This window comes from Gavia stellata, chromosome Z, assembly GCF_030936135.1.
Source record: "Gavia stellata isolate bGavSte3 chromosome Z, bGavSte3.hap2, whole genome shotgun sequence".
Taxonomy (NCBI): domain Eukaryota; kingdom Metazoa; phylum Chordata; class Aves; order Gaviiformes; family Gaviidae; genus Gavia; species Gavia stellata.
In genome coordinates this window covers 68,690,918-68,712,348 of record NC_082637.1, presented here as the reverse complement: position 1 = coordinate 68,712,348, position 21,431 = coordinate 68,690,918, and the positions used below count along the sequence as shown (strand labels likewise).

The following is a 21,431-nucleotide window of genomic DNA, read 5'->3' as shown; positions in this document are numbered from 1 at the left end:
CCTCGTCTCCACCTCTGCTGTGGAGGGCATTCAGAAGTATGGAGCATTGCCATGAGGCACTTACACCCCTGAGATACCGAACTGCTGCTGCAGCTACATGCAGCTCTGGTTACCACCACCACCCAGCTGCTCTTACTGATTCTATGGACTATCGTTTACCCCCGGATCACTTGGATGGGAATAGGTTTAAAGTCATCTTTTGATCTCTACTATATGCCATGGTCTTGTTCTAGTCATAGCACAACTGAGACAGAAAATGTGCTATTGTTTGAACAATAATGAAACACTAAGCACATGGAAATCCTATTACTGTTTCATGGACCATAGCTGTCATTTCATTTGCTCTGGAATTCCTTCCATACGGCTATGACAAAGGTTTAAGGTTGAGTTTCTTGACACTTTGAATGCAGTCGCTGTTCCTCAGACAAAGTCTGTCAAGCATGCTGAAGCATGTAAAGGGATGTATTTATTTCTTTAAGTAATACATTAAATAGAATTAGTGTTGGTAAGCTTGGTCTTGAGAGAGAAAAGCACAGTACTAGAATTTTGTGGGGTTTTCTTTCCTGGTGAACATTAGACAAATGTATCTGTTTTTTGTAAACTTCTCTTTTTCTGCTTCTGGTTTTTGTATCTCCTCATTCTAAGCAAGGCTGCCCAAATCTCTTTCTCAACTGTAATTTTTCAGAAGTTTATATACTTTGTAATTCATTTTTCCATGTATAAATGTACACAATATGATAGTATTAATTTACCATAATTATAAACTGTGTAGTTAATGTAATTTCCGTGAGTGAATATGGAAGTGCCATTTGTGTATTTCTCATGTAATAGAAAACCAAACTGAGAAGTTACTATTCTTGTTAGTTTTCCTCCCTACTCCTGGTCATGTTTGTCATTCTTGTCTGTGTTTTTTGTTAAACTGATCATTCTGGGTTTTTTGAGACAAAGTTACTGGAGCTGCATATTTTCGCATCAAATTATCAGATAAAAGATGTCCTTCTGTATCCAGTGTAAGCATTTGACATAAGTAAGAACTGAAGGAGGGCAGTATCAGCGTTATTTACCACATAGTTCTTGATGTGCACTTACAACACAGATGGGCTTACAGGAAGGCATGGGTGGTTCTTGTATGTCTTATTGGTTCATATTTTCTTCTATTTGTGCTTTCTGTCTTGGAAATTCACAGTAATAGAGTACCAATTGTTTGCCTGTATATAATCCAGTTTAGTTATTATGTAGTACTGTTCAGTTTCTGCAGCAAGAAGAGAAATGTAAGTATTCTTTTTGAAAACAGTGAGAAAGGTTCATTCAGTTAGAGGTTTGCTAATGATCAGAAATGGATAAATTCAGGAAAATAGCAAAATTAAGCATGCTTGCTAACAATAAGAAATTGAGAAAATGGTTTCCAAGATCTGAGTAGAATCCATATAATTGGAACAAAATGGAGGCAAAGAAGAGAGGCAAAAAGGGTGGTTTTTTCCTAAAAAAACCCATATGTAAATCTGTTTTGTAGTCAGACCTGAAAGTTTTTACTATCTTATTAATGAAAATCTTAGGAATTCTTCTCGAAGGGTTTCCTTTACAGGTGTGATGGTTATGAATTGCAGTGGCACATCTGCAGTTCTGCTAGGCAAAAGATCAACATTATTCATACTGATACCCATCCAAAGGTTTTGTCCCATACATCATTTATGTGGCTTAAATTCTGTTAGAAGAATGCTTTTAATGGATAATGAACTTCTGGCTTTGTGCAAACATCACTGATAACTCTTGTGGTAGTAACCAAGAAAGGTGAGTCATTTCTAGTTCCAGAGTACTCGTAAAGAGTTTTCTGGTTGGTGTCTTCATATCTATGGTCCCATATCTATGTGTCCTAGTCAAGATGAACTGGAAATCTTTCAGTGCAGTGTAATTTCTGGTATTTCAGTGACTATGGGAAAAGCATTTTGCTTGTCTTATTCAGTGATTAATTGTTGCATTTTTCATTTAACTAACTGTCATTTATAAAAAGTCATACGTCTTTTCAGAGTTATCTCTTCATAGAACATGAACATTTTTACAAGAAAAGTAATTTCCTTGCAGTGTTGCATTTTTCCCCCATAGTTCTTCCGTCTTTATTTTGGCACTTTCATCTATGTTCACCAGTTTCCTTACATTGTTTTTCTGTCAGGGCCTGCAGTTGCTCAGTTAAATTTGTGTGAGATTTGTCTATAGCTATTTTGAATTTGTGAAGAGATCCTATCTCTCTCGTAAGCTAATGTATCTTTCTGTCTTTCACACAAAGCCATGTTGTTATATGAAATAGTGGCACAGAAACTCACTTCAGTGCTTTTAGTTTGCTCTTGTGAATTGTGATCTGGAAAACAGTGAGGAGGCAAACCTGGAATTTATGCTGTCTAAATAAAGTCATTTAATAATATGAAGTTCATAAGAACAATACGTGTTATTTCACTTACTTGAATTTCTGCTCTATAAGCTACTTTGTAAATAAATTTAGTAGTTAGATTTGCATTAAAGAAAAACATTTACAGATATTCCACTTATTTATCAGTAATTGCTTTACCTTTCTAAAATATAGGTGCCACAGTGAGTAGATTAGAAATGCCATTTGCAGGGTTTTGTTTTCAAACAGTAATTTTCGACTTCATGCATAGCAGATCTGTTGTCCAGCTTTGTAAATTTTAGATGGCTGCTAAAGCGGGATCCAAGGGCTCTGGATGGTAGGAGGCAAAGTTAAAGCCTCTATACTGGTACAAACAGTTGAGGGTGTAAAGGTAGCAGATTTGTGGTTTTGGAAATGACATCACTGTGCATGGGAAGCTGTGGTTCTCTCTTCTCACACCTTCTGCAGAAGTGACCAGCAAATACATTCTTTAGTGTGTTCATCTTGTTAGCAAAAATTATGCAAACAGTAATTAAAACTTCGCTAAGATTAAAAAGGAGGCTGAATAAATGCTGCATACTTTTTGGTGTTCTGTAATACCTTAACCAGTGATGAAACGCAGAACAAAATAGATACATGCTTTGAAAAGAAGGTCTGCAGAGGGATTTGTATTTCATTTCTTTCCCATATTCCAACTATTCTCTTTTATGAAATGACAGGTTTATAGACTACAGAGGGAAAGACATTTCTCTGAAGTTACACATATATGACTAAAACCAAAATGGGACTGCACAAGCCAAGCCATGATTCACAAGAAAGTTACCTGTCAAGGGAGTGCTTATAGCTGAGGCAGGAGCCCCTTAGACTTCTCAAGATGGCTTGGCAAACCCTGTAGCCAGCAAAAGTGCTAAACTAACGGTGCGGAGACTGTTAGCTGACTGAGGTGTAAGTGGGTGTTACGAGTTGCTCGTAATTGCTGGAGATTTAATATCAAGTTAATTCAAAACTGTTGCAACACCTTAACTAATGACTCCTGGTCACTTCTAACTTAACTAGTTTCATATTCTGTTCTCCATTCTTCCTACCAAGATATCCTTGAAACTCCTTCAATGCAGTGGCTTTTCTGTACAATGTTTTTTTGTTCTGTACAATGCATTTTGTTCCTTGCAGAACTATTTCTTTCATACAGTGTGTAGAATGTAAGATGTAAATAATGCTTTCCTCTCATATAATTAGGATGTTAAGTCTCAACTAAAGAAAAAAGCCTACATTGATTTTTCTTTGCATGTGATTCTCTTTACAACTCTGAACTTACAACATATTCCTAAGGGTGCCTTGGAGTTTTTTCACGTGTAGAGGAAAATTGTTTAATAGCCAATAGCTGTTCTCCTAAAATAGATAGGGGGGAAAAAAAAATCAATGCACCCAAATAAGGTCATCTGCTCGTAGTGATTAGGACACAGAAATAGTCCTTTTCAAAGAGGTAGTATGTAGGACAAGTTATTTTGATGGATTACAACGATCTGAACTAATTTTGGTAATGTAAACATTGGTGTGAAATGACTGCAGTTCCATCCGTACTGCATTCAAAGGTAGACGCATTTCAGTCTGGATTAAATAAAATGCTGTCTGTTTCTAATGTGATTTGGCTAGCCAGTGAAAACCATAGCATTTTGATCTGTTTGAAAGGCAGGTTCTAGTGGACAATAGAAAGTGTTTATCCAGCATGGTTTCTGTATGTTTGCTCTGATCAATGCTAGCTGGGCATGTTGTGACAGAACCCCCTTTTTTCTGCATTTCAGGCATACACAGTGTTTGCAAATTTATTTCGAAGAGTTTTTTATTTGGCCTCAGTCTTGGGTCTTCATGTAATCATCTGTCCTGAACATCATCTCTCATTGTCCTGGAAATAATTATTTCCAGTATTTTCTGAGCAAAACAGAAAACAAAGAAATCCTAGATAGACCAGGCACCTTTTCTGTATTGCTTTTCTGCTGATCTTGTCTTCATTTAATAGACCCTGTTTTCCTGAGTACTTCAAAATACTTCTCATCACTTGCCCTCAGAACTGACCCGGTGACCTGAGAATCAAGAAAATGTCATGTTAGTGACTACTAATTAGTGGATCCAAAGAGCTTCTTCTCCTGGCCTTTCAACCTTCCAGAGGCAGCAACAAAAGCTGTCACATGTATCATGCAAAGAAAACAAGCATTTGCCATGTTTGGGGTCTGGTTTTTTTTTTTCCTAGTGTGTAGTTAGTAGCACAAGCTCAATTGAGACTACAGATGAATTTGTAGGTTAGGAGGAAATTAACCTATGATACAGTGTTTGCATTTATTTCTCCTTTTCCATTCATAACATACTGCATCTGTTATCCAGTTCTTTCTGAACATGTGTGACTGTGTTAGTATGCTGTATTGTAAGAGGGAAAAAGAATGAATCTTTTTTCTCTCATTTTTTTCATTCTTAACATCCTTTGTTTTAATATTTTTCTTTTTTTAACTAGTTCAAAATGTATTAAATATGTATGAAAGGGAATATTTTATTGCTTAGATTTTAATGTACAGCATACAGTCCAAGCTTAACTTGTCTTTTTGTATGTTTGTTGAACAAACTTGTTAACAGAAGGTTCAGCCATACTTCCCATTAATCATTGTTGTACTTCTGTGCCTCATGAGTCATCATGGGTTTTTTGGGACAACCTACTGGAATGACTGTGTTAAAATGTGCAGTCACAGCCATGTCGCAGAACTGTTTATGCAAGTACATTAATCTCCTTTTTATTATTTACAATTTTCAGGTCTTTAAAATAGAGGTGCTAATGAGTGGAAGGAAACATTTTGTGGAGAAGAGGTATAGTGAATTCCATGCACTTCATAAAAAGGTAGTGATCTCTCTCTTTGTAACTTTGTTTTGCCTTAGTTGTGATGTTTTCCTCTTTCTTGAAATTGTTACTATACATGGTTTATCTTAAACACATCTCGTGATTCATGTCTCTGGAAATGACTTCCCAACTAACTCAGTTTCTTCACTGTTCCGTGGAAAGGGATCATGACTTCTCAGATGTTACTAACTCTCCTCTTCTTTTTGATTATTGTTTACATTCTGTATTGCTAAAATGCTGTCTGTAGTATGTTTTTTTCTTCTTGTAAAATCACAAAATAAGGCACATTGCTATAGCAAATAAGTAAGTTTTTTGGTTTTATCCAATTAGGCAAGTAATCCGTTAGTTCTGTAAATTGTGTTGCTAACCTGCTGTATGTAAAGCTGAGGAAACAGCTTGTATACACCAGGACACTAGATGTGAAAAAGACTGAGTAGACCATCTCACGCTGCTGCCTTTCATACAATGAATGTGATGTAAAATATCAGACTTCTGGATGAGGCGCTTGGCACATGGTTCAGTGGTGGACTTAGCAGTGTTAGGTTAACGGTTGGACTTGATGATCTTAAAGGTCTTTTCCAACCTGAATGATTCTATGATTCTATGGTCTGCTAAGCTTGTCTCCTGAATCATCTCACTAATATATAGAAAGGAACACAGTACTTTCAAGATTGGTTATCCACTAATTGTTCTTTAAATTGTTTTGATCATTGTTAAAGGAAAAGTATGATTTCTCCTTTCCAGGCAGAACTGGATGCTGCTATACAGTTGTGCAGCTGAAAGGCAAGTTTTACATTTTTCCTGCCTTATGGAGTCCAAGTATTGTGAAGGAGAATTCTGGAAAAGCATTGCAGCCCATTGCCAGCAGTGGGGCAGCAATGAAGAGCTTCAGTCCTTTGATCCTAGGACCTGCATGAACTGAACATTTGTTGGTTTGTAGCTCTCAGTGGCAGCAGAGCCTGTGCACACTCAACTGCTTTGACAGGTGCTGCTTCCTTTCAATATGGAAAAGCTTCCTCTGCAAGTGGCAGAAAGGAGCACGGGCATTTACAGCTTCTGCCACTGCAGTGTCAGAGGAGCTTACCCACACCAGCATGTTTGCTGGTGGCCCTGAATCAGCCCAGGAATCATCTCATTCAGGGAACAAGCATTATCCTGGTGGCAGAGAGGATGGATTTTGCTAGCCATAATGGATATAAGCAAATTTGGGTCAACAAGAGGTAGCTATTGACCCATCTGTGTGTTGGCCCGCAAAAGTCCAAAGAACAAGAATATTGTTGCTTTACTGAACCGTAATTAAGATGTGCTAGTACTTCATGCCTTTTTGCTTCTTGCCCCAGTAGTGGTATCAGCTGCCACTTTCTAATACTCATTTCCTTGTTTAATGTTTTAATTCAGATATGTCTCAGATATTTTCCCCCTTGTGTTCACATTGAATATGATACTACATGAGCAACAGTGTCAGAATCAGTAGTACAACTCACTCACCCACCACCAAGCCTTGCAATACATGTGTCCTTTATTTTACATATGAGAATAATCCTGCAATTGAAAGTAAAGCAGGTGAGTAGAGGTTAAACAACTAAATAAGTTAGGAAACATTAAGAGGGGAAAATCAGTATTTATATGCTTAAATCGCACCCTACCCAAGTAGACTGTCTCCTGTAGTTAGAATAGAATAGAATAGAATAGAATAGAATAGAATAGAATAGAATAGAATATTTTCAGTTGCAAGGGATGTACAACGATCATCTAGTCTAACTGCCTGACCCCTTCAGGGCTGACCAAAAGTTAAAGCATATTATTAAGGACGTTGTCTAAATGCCTCTTAAACACTGACAGGCTTGGGGCATAGACCACCTCTCTAGGAAGCCTGTTCCAGTGTTTGACCACCCTCCACCCTCTCAGTAAAGAAATGCTTTCTAATGTCCAGTTTAAACCTTCCGTAGAGCAGCTTTGAACCATTCCCATGTGTCCTGTGAGAGGATCCCAGGGAGAAGAGATCAGCACCTCCCTCTCCACCTCCCCTCCTCAGGAAGCTGTAGAGAGCAATGAGGTCACCCCTCAGCCTCCTTTTCTCCAAACTAGACAAACCCACAGTCCTTAGCCGCTCCTCAAAGGAGATTCCTTCCAGCCCTTCCACCAGCTTTGTTGCCCTCCTCCAGATGCATTCAAGGACCTTCACATCCTTCTTACGTTGTGGGGCCCAGAACTGCACACAGTACTTAAGGTGAGACTGCACTAACGCTGAATACAGTGGGATAATCATCTCTTCTGACCGGCTGGTTATGTTGTGCTTGATGCAGCCCAGGATGCGGTTTGCCCTCTTGGCTGCCAGGGCACACTGCTGACTCCTACTGAGCTTGCAGTCAACCACCACCCCCAGATCCCTTTCTGCAGGGCTGGTGTCCAGCCACTCCTCTCCCAATTTATACTTGTGCCCAGCATTACTCTGTCCTAGGTGCAAGATCTGGTTTTTGGACTTGTTAAATTTCTTCCCATTAATCATTGTCCAGTGCTCCAATCTATCTAGATCCCTCTGCAAGGCCTCCTGTCCCTCAGAAGAGTCAATAGCACCTCCTGGTTTGGTATTATCAGCAAACTTGCTTATGGTGCATTCAACTCCTGCATCCTGATTATTGATAAAAATATTGAACAGAACTGGCCCTAGGATTATGCCCCTAGGAACACTAGCCAGGTGTAGTCCCGTTCACTACAACCCTTTGAGCTCTGCCCTTCAGCCAGTTCTTCACCCAGCACACTGTGAACCTGCTCATCCCACAGTTGGACAACTGGTCCAGAAGGATGCTGTGAAGGACAGTATCAAAAGCCTTACTAAAATCCAGAAAAGTTATATCCACTGCCTTCCCTTCATCCACTGGGCAGGTGACCTTATCATAGAAGTGTATCAAATTAGGTAAACAGGACTTTCCCTTTGTGAACCCGTGTTGACTGTGCCTGATGATTGCATTATTCTTTAAATGCCTTTCAATAGTACCCAGTATAACGTTCTCCATAATTTTTCCAGGAATCGAGGTTAGACTAACAGGCCTGTAGTCCCCTGGGTCTTCCTTCACACCCTTCTTGCAAATTGGAGTAACACTGGCTAGCTTCCAGTCAGCAGGGACCTCCCCAGACTCCCAAGACCTTTGGTAGATGATCGAGAGGGGTCCTGCCATAACATCCACTAGCTCCTTCAGTACTCTGGGATGAATCCCATCAGGCCCCATTGACTTAGGAACATTCAGCTGATACAGCTGGTCTGTTACAATTTCGGTGTCCACAAATGGAAAGTGACTTGTTTCCACACTTGCGGTCCTCCAGCTCAGGGGACTGGGCAGCCCAAGGTTTATCAGTATTATTAAAGACTGAGGCAAAAAAAGCATTGAATGCCTCCACTTTTTCGTCTTCCCTTTGTTGTTGTCTAACTTCACTGTAATTTCTGGAGTTGCACAATTACTCCACGCAAAAGTCACAAATGACTGCAGTCTCGCTCTCAGATTTGTCTCTTTGTACACTGCTTCCTTTGCAGGGGTTTCTCCTTAGAACACCAAAAAAACCCATAAATGATGGTCCCTTTCTCTCTCTCCAGAAATAGCAGCAAAATAAACAAACCTGAAAAACAGGTATTCTAACTAGACACTTTGCACCACTCTTCAATTTGTTTCGTCTTACTCCTCATCTGCTTGCTGTCTGTTTATATTACTCTGCAAACTTGATAGTGACTTGTTCTTATTTGTTCCCTGTACAGATGATGCAAAGCACCCAGCATGTTTTGGCAACGATATACCTCTTTTCTTAAGTCTTACTTTTTGTAGTTGTAGTAACATTTCAGTAAACATGGTTGAACAGCTCGTGCTGTGAACCTTCCTTAGTGCTTTCAGCATTACAGAAATCCTGGAGAAAGCATTCTCTGATAATAGAGTATGCGGTTTCACCCTTTCTTCTCTCTGTTTTGTGTTGGAGCAGAAGATCTCAATGCTCTTTAAAAGGTAGGGTGTGTATTTGAACAGTTTTGTAAAGGAAAAGGAGAAGAATATTTTGAACTTGTATCTTAATTGGGTTTTGTGAACAGTTTGTTCACATCCCATGACACTATTTATACTCGGGTCCAGATACCAGTTTGTTTTCAGCATGCCAATGGGGTATTTATTTTTTGTTCCTCTCTTCCCCTTTAATTTAAAATGTAAATTTCACTCTAAATTGCTGTAAGTACATGGCAATTGGAAAGGTATCTGTAGACTTCAGATCAGGTATCAGACTTCAGGTATCTGTAGACTTCAGACTGCATATTCAAGGTGCCCTTAGTGCTGGAGATATCTGTAGTTAGCAGGAGAAACAAAGATTCTGTAGAGAACAGCCATGGTAGAAAATGGGAATAGAGGCTGAAGGGAAGATTGTGCCTTTCGCTGGAGAAGGACATGCTCCACTGGCATTGTATGGAGGAAAGAGGACTCCATTGCTCATACAGGACATTATTCATTTGTCAGAATGGGAATTAATGTTTTGATTAATTTTGATAACTTATTCTTTTTTAAACAAAGCCATTTCCAAGAACATGGCTGGATTTGTCTCCTTCCTGCGTTCAACCTTTCTTACATTCCAGTTGTGTGAAAAAGTAAGCCCCATTTCCTGTGCAATCTGGCTGTAGTGGAAAAGGATTAAAATCTTTTCAAGACTGCCATGCTACACCAGGAGTACAAATTATTCCCTTGACAAAAAGCATGCACTGCTGTTGTCTTTTTTGAAATAGTTTGCATAGGCCATTGTACTTTGACCTGGTTATGAAAGACAAACCAGGCCTTTCAGGCTATGCACCATTCACATTACAGTATTGTAATCAAGTCTGAACAAAAGTTTTATTATTTTCATATGGAGAGTTTTTTAGAAATAATTAAATTCTTTCTATGTATTTAACATAGTTAAAAATACAACAATTTATTTGTATTTATTCCCTAATTCCTTTTTGTACTTTTTTTCCTTTACATTTTTAAATATTGGTAGTTCTTTTTCAGCACCAGAATGCTAGAAGGTGACAGTGTTACAGCTACTGCAGTGAAATCTGCAAATATCTTAAATTCTGTACATCTTCTTTTGCAAGTTATTTATAATTTTAGAATCATTAGGGTAAATCATATTGACTTTTCACACTTGGACAAATAATTCTTTACTTGATAATTTGAGCTGTCTTTTAGTCTTGCAGGAAATAGAGTCTATAGTATGTCAAATAGGCATTAGGTCAGTGTTATGGACGGGAAGGTATTACGGACAATTGTCCTCAGATAAATATTTCTTCTGTAGAGACAGGTCTGAAGCAATATAGCTAATACATACATAGATTTGCTTAATATTCTTTGACATTGTAATAATTATTTGTTGTGGTATATTATTGGATTATTGTAAGCATAAGAAAGTGGGCTTATCATTTCTTCTTTGTACATCTGTATAGCATGGGTTTCTACATATACACAGTACCTGGGCTTGCACATTTAAGCTATTGTTTATTGGATGCTTTATATAACAGGATTGTTAATCATCAGCTGAGGTACCAGCCACAGAGTATTATCTTGTAAAACAGCTAGGCTTTGGTGGACACTTGTATTGTTTCAGATTTGTCTCCCCACATCTGGAGCATTCTCCTCATTTGTTACTCATCTGCAGGTGCTGTCATAGTTCGCAACAGCTGTGGCCATAACTTCTTCAACATTCTTAACCAATTTAGAGGAAAAATGGGGTTTTACATGCTGGCTCTAAGATCAGTCAGTAAAAGTACATGGATTTGGGGTTTTGTTTTGGTGGGTTGTTTTTCTCACTTCACATTTAATTGTAGTTTAGCACTGTTAAGAAATAAGGAAGTTGCAAAATGTTTCCAGAGCAATTGAGGTTTCCTTGCTGTAGCTTCGTTACTTGTGATTGTAGAGACGTTGATATGTTGGCACTGCTTTTTCCTATGGTGACATCTCAGCAAGCTCAAAGATGAAATGTAAATTCTCCATCTCCCACGGGTATGCATGTCAAAGTCAATTTTGAGTTTCTTTCCTTGCATTCCTTGCCTCAGATTTACTCAGAGGCAATATCCAACAGAAAGAATGTCTAATGTCGCCTTCTATTAAAATGCAATGGAGTCTATTCCAGTTGTTATTTTTGCTCTGTAGTTTTGAGGAAAACGTTAACATTTTTTGGTTTTGAAAAAATATGTTGCTCCAGCAACAGTGTTCTTAGTGTTGCCAGAATGTATGTTTGTGTGTATCTATATGCACTCATGTATATGCATATATGCATTTCCATATATATCTGTAAAAGCTTTCCTGTGGGAATCTTTAGAAGAATAGTTATGGAGCTCTGTTGAAAATATATTCAGTGGCAATCTTACTGTTTCACTGTATAAGGTATTCACAGAATCACAGAATCACAGAACCACTACGGTTGGAAAAGACCTGTAAGATCATCAAGTCCAACCATCAACCAACACCACCATGCCCATTAAACCATGTCCCACAATGCCACGTCCACACGTTCCTTGAAAACCTCCAGTGATGGTGACTCCACCACCTCCCTGGGCAGCTTATTCCAGTGTCTGACCACTCTCTCAGTAAAGAAATTTTTCCTAGTATCCAGTCTAAACCTCCCCTGGTGCAACTTGAGGCCATTTCCTCTCATTCTATCACTAGTCACTTGGGAGAAGAGACCAACACCCACCTCTCTGCAACCCCCTTTCAAATAATTGTAGAGAGCGATGAGGTCTCCCCTCAGCCTCCTCTTCTCCAGCCTGAACAACCCCAGTTCCCTCAGCCGCTCCTCATCAGACTTGTGCTCCAGACCCCTCACCAGCTTCGTCGCCCTTCTCTGGACACGCTCCAGCACCTCAATGTCCTTCTTGTAGTGAGGGGCCCAAAACTGAACACAGGATTCGAGGTGCGGCCTCATTAGTGCTGAGTACAGGGGCACGATCACCTCCCTGCTCCTGCTGGCCACACTGTTTCTGATACAGGCCAGGATGCCGTTGGCCTTCTTGGCCACCTGGGCACACTGCTGGCTCATCTCCAGCCGGCTGTCAACCAATACCCCCAGGTCCTTTTCTGCGGGGGAGCTTTCCAGCCACTCGTCCCCAAGCCTATAGCGTTGCATAGGGTTGTTGTGACCAAAGTGCAGGACCCGGCACTTGGCCTTGTTAAAATTCATACAATTGTCCTCGGCCCATGGATCCAGCCTGTCCAGATCCCTCTGCAGAGCCTTCCGACCCTCGAGCAGATCAACACAGCCGCCCAACTTGGTGTTGTCTGCAAACTTGCTGAGGGAGCACTCAATCCCCTCATCCAGATCATCAATAAAGATATTAAACAAGACCGGTCCCAAAACTGAGCCCTGGGGGACTCTGCTTGTGACCAGCCACCAACTGGATTTCACTCCATTCACCACAACTCTCTGGGCTCGGACATGCAGCCAGTTTTTCACCCAGTGAAGAGTGCACCTGTCTAAGGCACGATTCGACAGCTTCTCCAGGAGAATACTGCGGGAGTCAGTGTCGAAGGCTTTACTAAAGTCCAGGTAGACAACATCCACAGCCTTTCCCTCACCCACTAGGCGGGTCACCTGGTCATAGGAGGAGATCAGGTTGGTCAAGCAGGACCTGCCTTTCGTGAACCCGTGCTGGCTGGGCCCGATCCCTTGAGTATCCTGCACGTGTCCCGTGAGCGCCCTCAAGATGAGCCTCTCCATAACCTTCCCTGGCACCGAGGTCAGGCTGACAGGCCTGTAGTTCCCCGGATCCTCCTTCCGACCCTTCTTGTAGATGGGCGTCACGTTGGCAAGCCTCCTTCGTCCTGGTTGGGTGGTCTGTAACAGACACCCAGTAGGATATCCACCTTGTTTGCCTTCCCCCTCATCCTTACCCATAAGCACTCAACCTTGTCATCACAATCATTGAGCTCTATACATTTAAAACACTCCCTAACATACAGAGCCACCCCACTGCCTCTCCTTCCTTGCCTATCCCTCCTGAAGAGCTTATAGCCATCCATCGCAGCACTCCAGTCATGCGAGTCGTTTCTGTGATGGTGACTATGTCATAGCTGTCCTGCTGCACAAGGGCTTCCAGCTCCTCCTGTTTGCTGCCCATGCTGCGTGCATTGGAGTAGATGCACTTGAGCTGGGCTATCGATTTCATCCCCAACATCGGCATGCCGGCCCTAGGCTCATCTCTAGGCAGCCTGGTTTCATCCCCTTCCCCCTTCGAATCTAGTTTAAAGCCCTCTCGATGAGGCTCACCAACTCATGAGCGAGAATCCTTTTCCCTCTTGGGGACAGTTGAACTCCATCTGCAGCCAGCAGGTCCGGTGCCGTGTAGACCGCCCCATGGTCAAAAAAAGCAAAATTCCTCCGACAGCACCAGCCTCTGAGCCACGTGTTGACCAGGTTCGCTTTCCTGTTCCTTTCAGTGTTCCTTCCCGTCACTGAAGGGATTGAGGAAAACACTCCCTGTGCTCCTGATCCTTCAACCAGTCACCCCAGTGCTCTGAAGTCCCTTTCAACCGCCTTTAGACTTCTTTGCTCAACCTCATCACTGCCAACCTGCATAACCAACAGCGGGTAGTAATCATTGGGCCGTACCAGACCAGGGAGTTTCCTGGTGACCTCTCTCACCGGGCCCCAGGGAGGCGGCAGACTTCCCTGAGGATTGGGTCTGGTCGGCATATTGGGCCCTCTGTTCCCCTCAGGAGGGAATCGCCTATGACAATTACTCTCCTTTTTGTCTTAGTAGAGGTGGTTGTGATACATGGGGCTGACTGTCTCGCCCTAGGCAGCCCCCTGGATGGACTTTCATCCATATCCTCGTTATCCTGGCCCTCAAGTTCCAGAGCCCCATATCTGTCTGCTATTAAACACAGCTGTCAGTCTGTTGGTGCAATTTGAGACCACAGATACTTTGCTCACTTGATTGCCAGCTCTCCAGAGAAATGGTTACATCTCCTCCCTGTACTTCTCCCACCTGTTCATAGTTGCCTAAATGTAGAGTTAGAAACTGTCACAGTGTCTTGTCACCGCACTTAGCAAGGTAATATCTGGGTATATTGCAGTGACATTGTGAGGTATCATTCCAAGTTGACTAACGGGAAATTCATTTCAAGTATTCTCATGTAGTTGTTGCCATTTTGTTTTAAGGCTGTTAGTCACAAGAAATTGTTAGTAGGGTTCCTCTTCACTGGCCAGGGCAGCTGGACGTGCAGCCTGGAGGTATGAAGTCTGCTGTTATTTCAGTGAGCAGATGGTGAGTAACTTCATTGCCATGCTGTTCTTCTTTATGCATGGTTATTTTACCTGTACTTCCTCATCTCTAACATAAATGTGTTTACTTTAAAGGGACGCTATTATACTTTGTTTCTGTCTGTGTTTCTTTTCGTTTGCAGCTGAAGAAGTTCATAAGAACTCCAGAGATCCCTTCAAAGCATGTGAGAAACTGGGTCCCCAAGGTTCTGGAGCAACGACGGCAAGGCTTGGAGTTGTACTTGCAGGTGGGTCTCTTAGTGCTAAAGTAGAAGCGGCATCCATTTTCAGAGTGGTAGTATCCAAAGCATTTGGAGATACAGCAGGTGTGAAGTGGAGTGTTTTACTGATAGGCAATTTTAGAGGTGAGAAATGAGCTGGATACTTCCCAGCAGTGATGATTTCCGTTCACTTAGCAAGACTACCAGCTAAAAATCCAGACTTTCGCTTTTTTTCCTGATTCTGGTAAAAGCTTCTGTCTAACTTTGGCTAACCTACTAGTACCTTATTTACCTGTGCCTAAAATGGGGAAAATGTTATTCTTCCCATAGTAGTTCTGACTGTGCCAATCAAAAGTGTTTGAGAAGAGATACAAGGAGGCTTTATTTAACTTGCCTCCATTTAGACAAACTAGGGAAGAAGCAGCTCATCAAATTCAAATCCCTCTACTGTACATGCCTGTATCTGAATTGTTCATCTAGTAGAAGTGGGCACCTGTCATCCCATATTCATCTCGGTCAGTTTGGAAACTTGCACTTAAAGTCCCAGATTCTACCTATTTGGGTTCTGATTTTGCTACAGACTGTAAAAGGAGTCTTCAGGAGTGACTCAGACATATAGATGTCTAAATATACTGGTGACAAATCCCAGCCTTTTTTAATAAAGTAAATTTCTGCTCTCGCCGTTACTGCTTTAAAAATGCCCTGTGGTGTAGTTTCACAGCCATTTCTCTGATGACAAAGCCAGATTAAGGTGTTCCTCTAGACATGTTCCCAGTTCACTGCACCTTCAGCTGTACTGATGCAAGTGCTGTTTTATTGAGCGGGATCATAGAAATGATCTGAATGGAAAGATAATTATTTTGGGAGGAAAGCAAGAGTGAGAGTATTCTATTTTTACTCAGATCAGAGTAGTAAAAATAGTAAAGATTTCAGAGATCTGGTTTATATCATCATCCACAGTTGCAGTGGCACAACAGGAGGACTGGTGAACTGCAACATAAAGGACAGTGAGCTACATTCATAGAAAAGAGACGGTAACCTGCACCGCTCAGGAACCTCCCTGATTCTTGGGAAGGTTTGTAAAAGAAAACTGCTTAAGGAAGAGCCTAGAATTATAGTGTGATGTGATTAAACTTTTAAAAAGAAATTTGGAAATAAGGAGAAAAACACAGCTCAGATTTTGTTCTGAGATATAGAGGGCATTTCAGGCAACATAGCTAATTTTTATTTTTTACTTTTAAATATTTAGTTAGTATTGTTAAATTGAAAAATTTAATCCTCTTTTCTTTTCTTGCTGTATGGTATTTATAGCATCTTTGGCATCTAAAAATTACATTTATTGTGTGGGTGAAAATCATTGCTGTTGGAGAGACTGGTTTTGAAAAAGAATAGGGCCTTTTTGGTTTTGATGAGTGTCGGCACATCTTGCTCCGTCATCTGTATTCTGTTTTTCTCTTACAGCCATTTGCTGTGAATTTTGTAATTTTTTCTGATTTTAATACAACAGTCTTTTAGAGAATATCGCTACTAAGGCACATGTACTGATTTCTCTTATGAGGTTGATTTTGTTAAAAAGATACAGGGCTAAGTTGGTTAGCACTTTTTAATTGTTGATAAACTTTAAAAGAACATCTCCCCCTACTGGAAGAGTGAGTCAACTCTTGTTCTTATACAGTCTTGTGTTTAATTAACTTTCCCCTCTTCTGTCACCATTGGCTGTCATAGGAACATGCAATGGTTTGGGTTGGAAGGGACTGCTGGACGTCATCTGATTAAAACATGACAAGCCTCTAAGTTATATCCATACTGATGTGCATACTAAATTAAAACAAGAACGAAAATCATTAATATTGTTGTCAAAAAGTCATTAATTTCTGTTTCTGCTAACAGAAAGCAGAACTAATCATCAGTGAAATTTTAACTTATAAAATAATGAAAGCCTGATTTTAGACAATTAGAAGTTCATATTAAGGCACTTCGGCTATCAGAAGGTTTTTGATAGTGCCAAGCATTTTCCAAGACCCACTCTAGGAACATGCTATACTTTCAGAAGATATGATCCTTTTTTAATTTAACACCATGTATATAAAGTATTGCAAACATATTTTTAGGTGATACTAATGAGTGTTAATCTGTAAGAGCAGTTTGGCTACTATCATCACTCGTCAGTGGTGGTACTAGAAGCCAGCCATTTGTGCAGCTGGTAAACTATTACGGAGTCATGGTAGTCGTTAACTGTTTTTTCAAAACCAGCCAGAATCTCATGCAGAGATTGAGCAATTACACAGCTGTTACATTCAAATAATTTGTTTTATGTAATACATATTAATTTCTCATTATTGCACTTTGCACCTTGAAAACCTGTATAGGCAAGAAGTAATACGGCTTCTAGATAGCAGTCAAATACAGACCTGTATCTGACATGGTCTAATCGTATTGGCTTCTTAATCTATTTTTATTTAAGTAGTCTTCTATAGTTAAATGCAGATAAAAATAATGATATGAAATTAGAATAGTAGAGTTGATCTGTATCAAGTAGTAGAGAAAGTAAGAAATGCCCATCTGAGCCGGATGGTGCTGTAGTTGCCGGTATCTTGTTACTTCTTTGTGACCTTTTCATGATGAAACTGCCCTCTTAAATCCTTTCAGCTCAGGTTGTTTGTTTCTTGGAGTGGATGGACAGGAGCTCAGAAACATTTCATTATATCTTTCTGAAGAATGGCAAAATTATGAATAAACCAACAAATATTATTAAATTGTGAGATACAAATAGTAATTTTCTTAAATTTATCAGTATCCACTGTCAGCTAATATTCATCAGATGGCTTATTTTTCTCTTGTTTTTGAAAGGTTGAGTGGGGATTTTTTTCTTGTTATAATAGACCAATTTTCATGGAACTGTGAAAGAGTGATTTATCTATATTATTTTAAAGTGACTTTCATATTTTACAAGTTTGGCTGGAATTTATAACTTTCATTTTTAATACTGTGGAACAATTGACTAGTAAGCGCTAGTATGTGTAGTAATTCAACTGCATGTATAATAATAATACAGAGCCCTTGTGAATACTGAGAACAATCAACTGACTGACAAGAGGAGAGAAGGATTATGTTTAATTTATTAATGAAGAAACAGATGCAAAGATAAGTGAATGACAGTGTGGCTCCAAATATTCAAGCAAATTAGTATGAAGCAGTAAGCTATTGCTCCTCTGCTGATCCGTGGTAACTGTCTCTGTGCATGATCATAACCTACAGCACACAGGACTTAAGTTGAGCTGCTTTAGTCTTTGCTAAATAAGAAAATGCCTGTTATTGATGGTGGAAGAGGACTAAACCAGCTCTAATTACCTTGTGGTGGCTATCAACTAAGAGTTACCGTAAATCAATTAGTGTGTGATATAAATTCTGACTTAATAGGTACTTATTTGTATATCTGAGCGTGTAGCTTGCAATACAGCAGAGATGAGAATCCAAGGGTTTTGATTTAAAATTTGTAAAATAAATAATTGGATTACACTATTGCTGACAAAAATATCTCTGATAGTAGTATAAGGTTGCACCAAGATTTGAACATAGCTATGATTTGTTTATAGTTATGAAATGTCTTCTCTTGATATGTTTCCTGAAGAGTTTGATGTTGAGAAAAGGTAGAAGATACAGATTTGAGGTAGCTGGTTGTGTAGGGAGCCTCTAATTTGAGAAGGGCTGGCCACTGGACCTGCTTTGAAAGTCTGTGACTCCTGGTAGTATGTTTGTGAGCCTGCAGAAATATGTTTGCTTGAAAGTACCAGAAAGTAAAAGTAAGTGTGGAAGATGATAGGGCAGATTGTTAATCAGCATTGTAGCTTCTGGGTGGTGGTTGTTCGGTTTTTTTAATCCACTGTATAATCTTGGACTGACCATTTATCACAAAGCAATACAGAAATACGGTCTGCTTTGGAAGTGTATTTGAAGGAGATATGGATCGGTTGAATTCTCCTTTTTGCACAATTATTGTTGTGTATGAGTTCAGTAAGTCATCTTTTGGATGGACCAACTGAACAGGTAGTTGGGGTTTTATTTTGGACATTGAAGACATTGTTGGAATTCCTAAGGGTAGCAGTGAGGGACCTTATCTAAAGCAGCTGCAGCTGTGTTGTCAATTTGATCAGTATTTGTTACAAATAGATTTTATATGATGTACTCTTGGAGGAGCAGTTTTTATGGAGCTTGTTTCCAGTGAATTGGTAATGGGGAAGAATTTGATCTAGCCACCTGCTCTCTACTGATTTGGAGTTAGGTCATATCCTCGTCCCAGTAAGATGACACTGGATGTTATTGCCATCCAGTCTGTCTGCCCCAGGGACTTGCCCTTTGACAGGTCTGCCTTTTAAAGTTCAATGAAATAGATATTTTCTAAGCCCCTTGGGCAGAAGAAATCTTATCATTTGCTGATATCATCAGTCCGACAAGATAACGGGCATCATTAACAGAATTCACTGTGAAGTGGCACCCACACCTCAGCATGAGACTGTGTAGCTGCTGCTAGTCTTTGCTGAAATGATTCAGTTATGGAGAGATATTTTGGAGGAGGCCCATATTTTTTATGAGCTTCAGGATACTAACTCGTTTCTTGTGGTCTGGGTGACCTGAAGAAATTCTTCTTGTGACTGGCAAGACTCTAATACAAAACAGAGGGCTGTAAACCTTCTGAACTACTCTGTATGTATGTAGAGTCTGTATGTAGATATGTCTCTAACCAGAGTTAAAATGTAGAGCTAACATTTCTCTCTTGGCTGAGGTCAAGAAAACATACTTGCCTTTTATTTACTCTTGAACTTTTACAAAGAGAACAGTCCTGATTCCTGGAGATAAGATTGGTTGAAGTACTGCTTGGCTGTGAGACTTGAAGACTTGATGAACTTCAACGTTCCAGCAGTTTCAGGAATCCAAATCTTCAAAATGAATTATGGAGTTTATGAAACTGTACTAAAGATTTGTTTTCCATTTAAGGAAATAATCTGGAGATCTGAGAAGCACTTTGACCTGTATTTCAGTATTCTTCAAAATGCAATTCTCTTTAAAAATGTTTTAACTACCAATCCTTCCTGAAAAAGATAAATAAAACCATATCTGTTATGATTTCGCTCTTAAGAGAGTAGAATCCAATCCTATACTCCTTAGCTGTCTTAGTTTCCAGCAGGGTGGAGTTAGGAAAACAGTGGATGGAGTGATGAATAATGTGTAGTTGTTTTATGAGTAAGTTCATCAGAAATATGAAGGAGGAAAATCACCCATTATTATATTGCATTTTTTTACTCTTTTTTGGGGAACAGTTCAACAGCAACTGCAAAAACATGAAGACAAATGAGCTATTTCTGCAGTTAGTGACTGCAGAAAGAAAACTACCTTACAGAAAATTTGGCCCAAATTGTCATTTCTTCATGGGCCATGATGATTTTCTTTAATTACTTCAGTAAGTGTTGATACTAAATTCCTTGTGGTAAAGTTTAAATAAATAAATAAATAAATAAATAAATAGCCTTTTCTGACTGGACAATGGCTGTGAACAAATCAATAAATCTGGATGGAAGGATTAAATAACCTTCCCTAGGCCCAGAAAAAAATCCTCTGATTTTAGTCATCAATCCAAATTGTATTCTAAAGCTTCCGAACTGTCTTCTTTTAAGTTGATCTAGTTGTGTTCTGTTGCTTCATAAAAGTTTTAGATTCAATTAAAAAAATTAAAATACTGAAAGGATCTTTTTGTTGATTTAGAAACTGTTGCAGAGCATGTCAGAGCTAATACAGCATTTCATATTGTAACTGAGGATAAGAATCTTCTGCTTTCTTTGAGTATCAGTCATTGCCCCTTTTCACTATCATTCTGGGGAGTGAGATAATTTGATTTCTCAGGGGTTTTTATCTAATTGCGAAGAAAAAGAGTTTTCCATCAGCTAGTGCGAAGTTTCATTAGTTCTTCACTGCTTAACTGATTCAGTTTCTGTTGGCCTCTTGCTGTTCTAACAAGGAGGAATGTGAACCCAGTCGTTTATAACTCTGTCCATCCTCAAGAAGACTGGAGAGGTCTCTGCTCTTAAGAAAAACCATCTAGACTCCTGATGCCAGTCTGCAAGTACTCCCCATTGTACATAGGCTGGAGCTTTGCCTTTCAATAGCCGAATACTCCTCCTCCGCAACTGTAGCTGAAATACTGCTTCAGAGCTGTCTTGGCTGGAGTAGGATCAGAAAATGGGGAAAACAAATCCTTGGTGATGCACAGGATTTTTCACTGTTTTCTCTTCGTGAAGTGGAGGAAAAAATGTCCCACACTAGTACATAAAAGTCAGCCTGAGCTCTGCTAGGCAGAACGAAAGCTAGGATTTCATATGAAGACAGGCAGATCTTGGTTTGTGGGTTGGCTGAAGCTGACATAGTTCTCTAGGATCACAAGCAATCTCTAAGTGCTTTCTAAATGGAACAGTTCTTGACATTCCATTATCAATATTAAGGAAGAGAGAAAATGTAATGTCTGTAGAGGTGGACAGTTTTGAAGCAGTGCTGTTGGAGCTGTGTAAAAATACTGAGATCTCTGTGTGTGATATGTGCACTTTTATGAGACATTCATTTGCTTTTGCCCAATAAAAATAAATCAAGTTGGTTACTATTTATTTCTGGAAATGTAATGGCAAAATGA

The 21,431-nt window shown here is 39.8% G+C and overlaps 1 protein-coding gene across 1 annotated transcript in view; it reads left to right on the top strand.

Moving 5' to 3' along the window:
- Positions 1-21,431, top strand: part of SNX24 (sorting nexin 24) — a 96,042-nt gene that overhangs the window by 42,758 nt on the left and 31,853 nt on the right. Inside the window, exons 2-3 of the mRNA XM_059833927.1 lie at positions 5,184-5,267; positions 14,675-14,779. Coding sequence (XP_059689910.1) covers positions 5,184-5,267; positions 14,675-14,779 — 189 coding nt within the window. The remainder of the gene's footprint in view (positions 1-5,183; positions 5,268-14,674; positions 14,780-21,431) is intronic.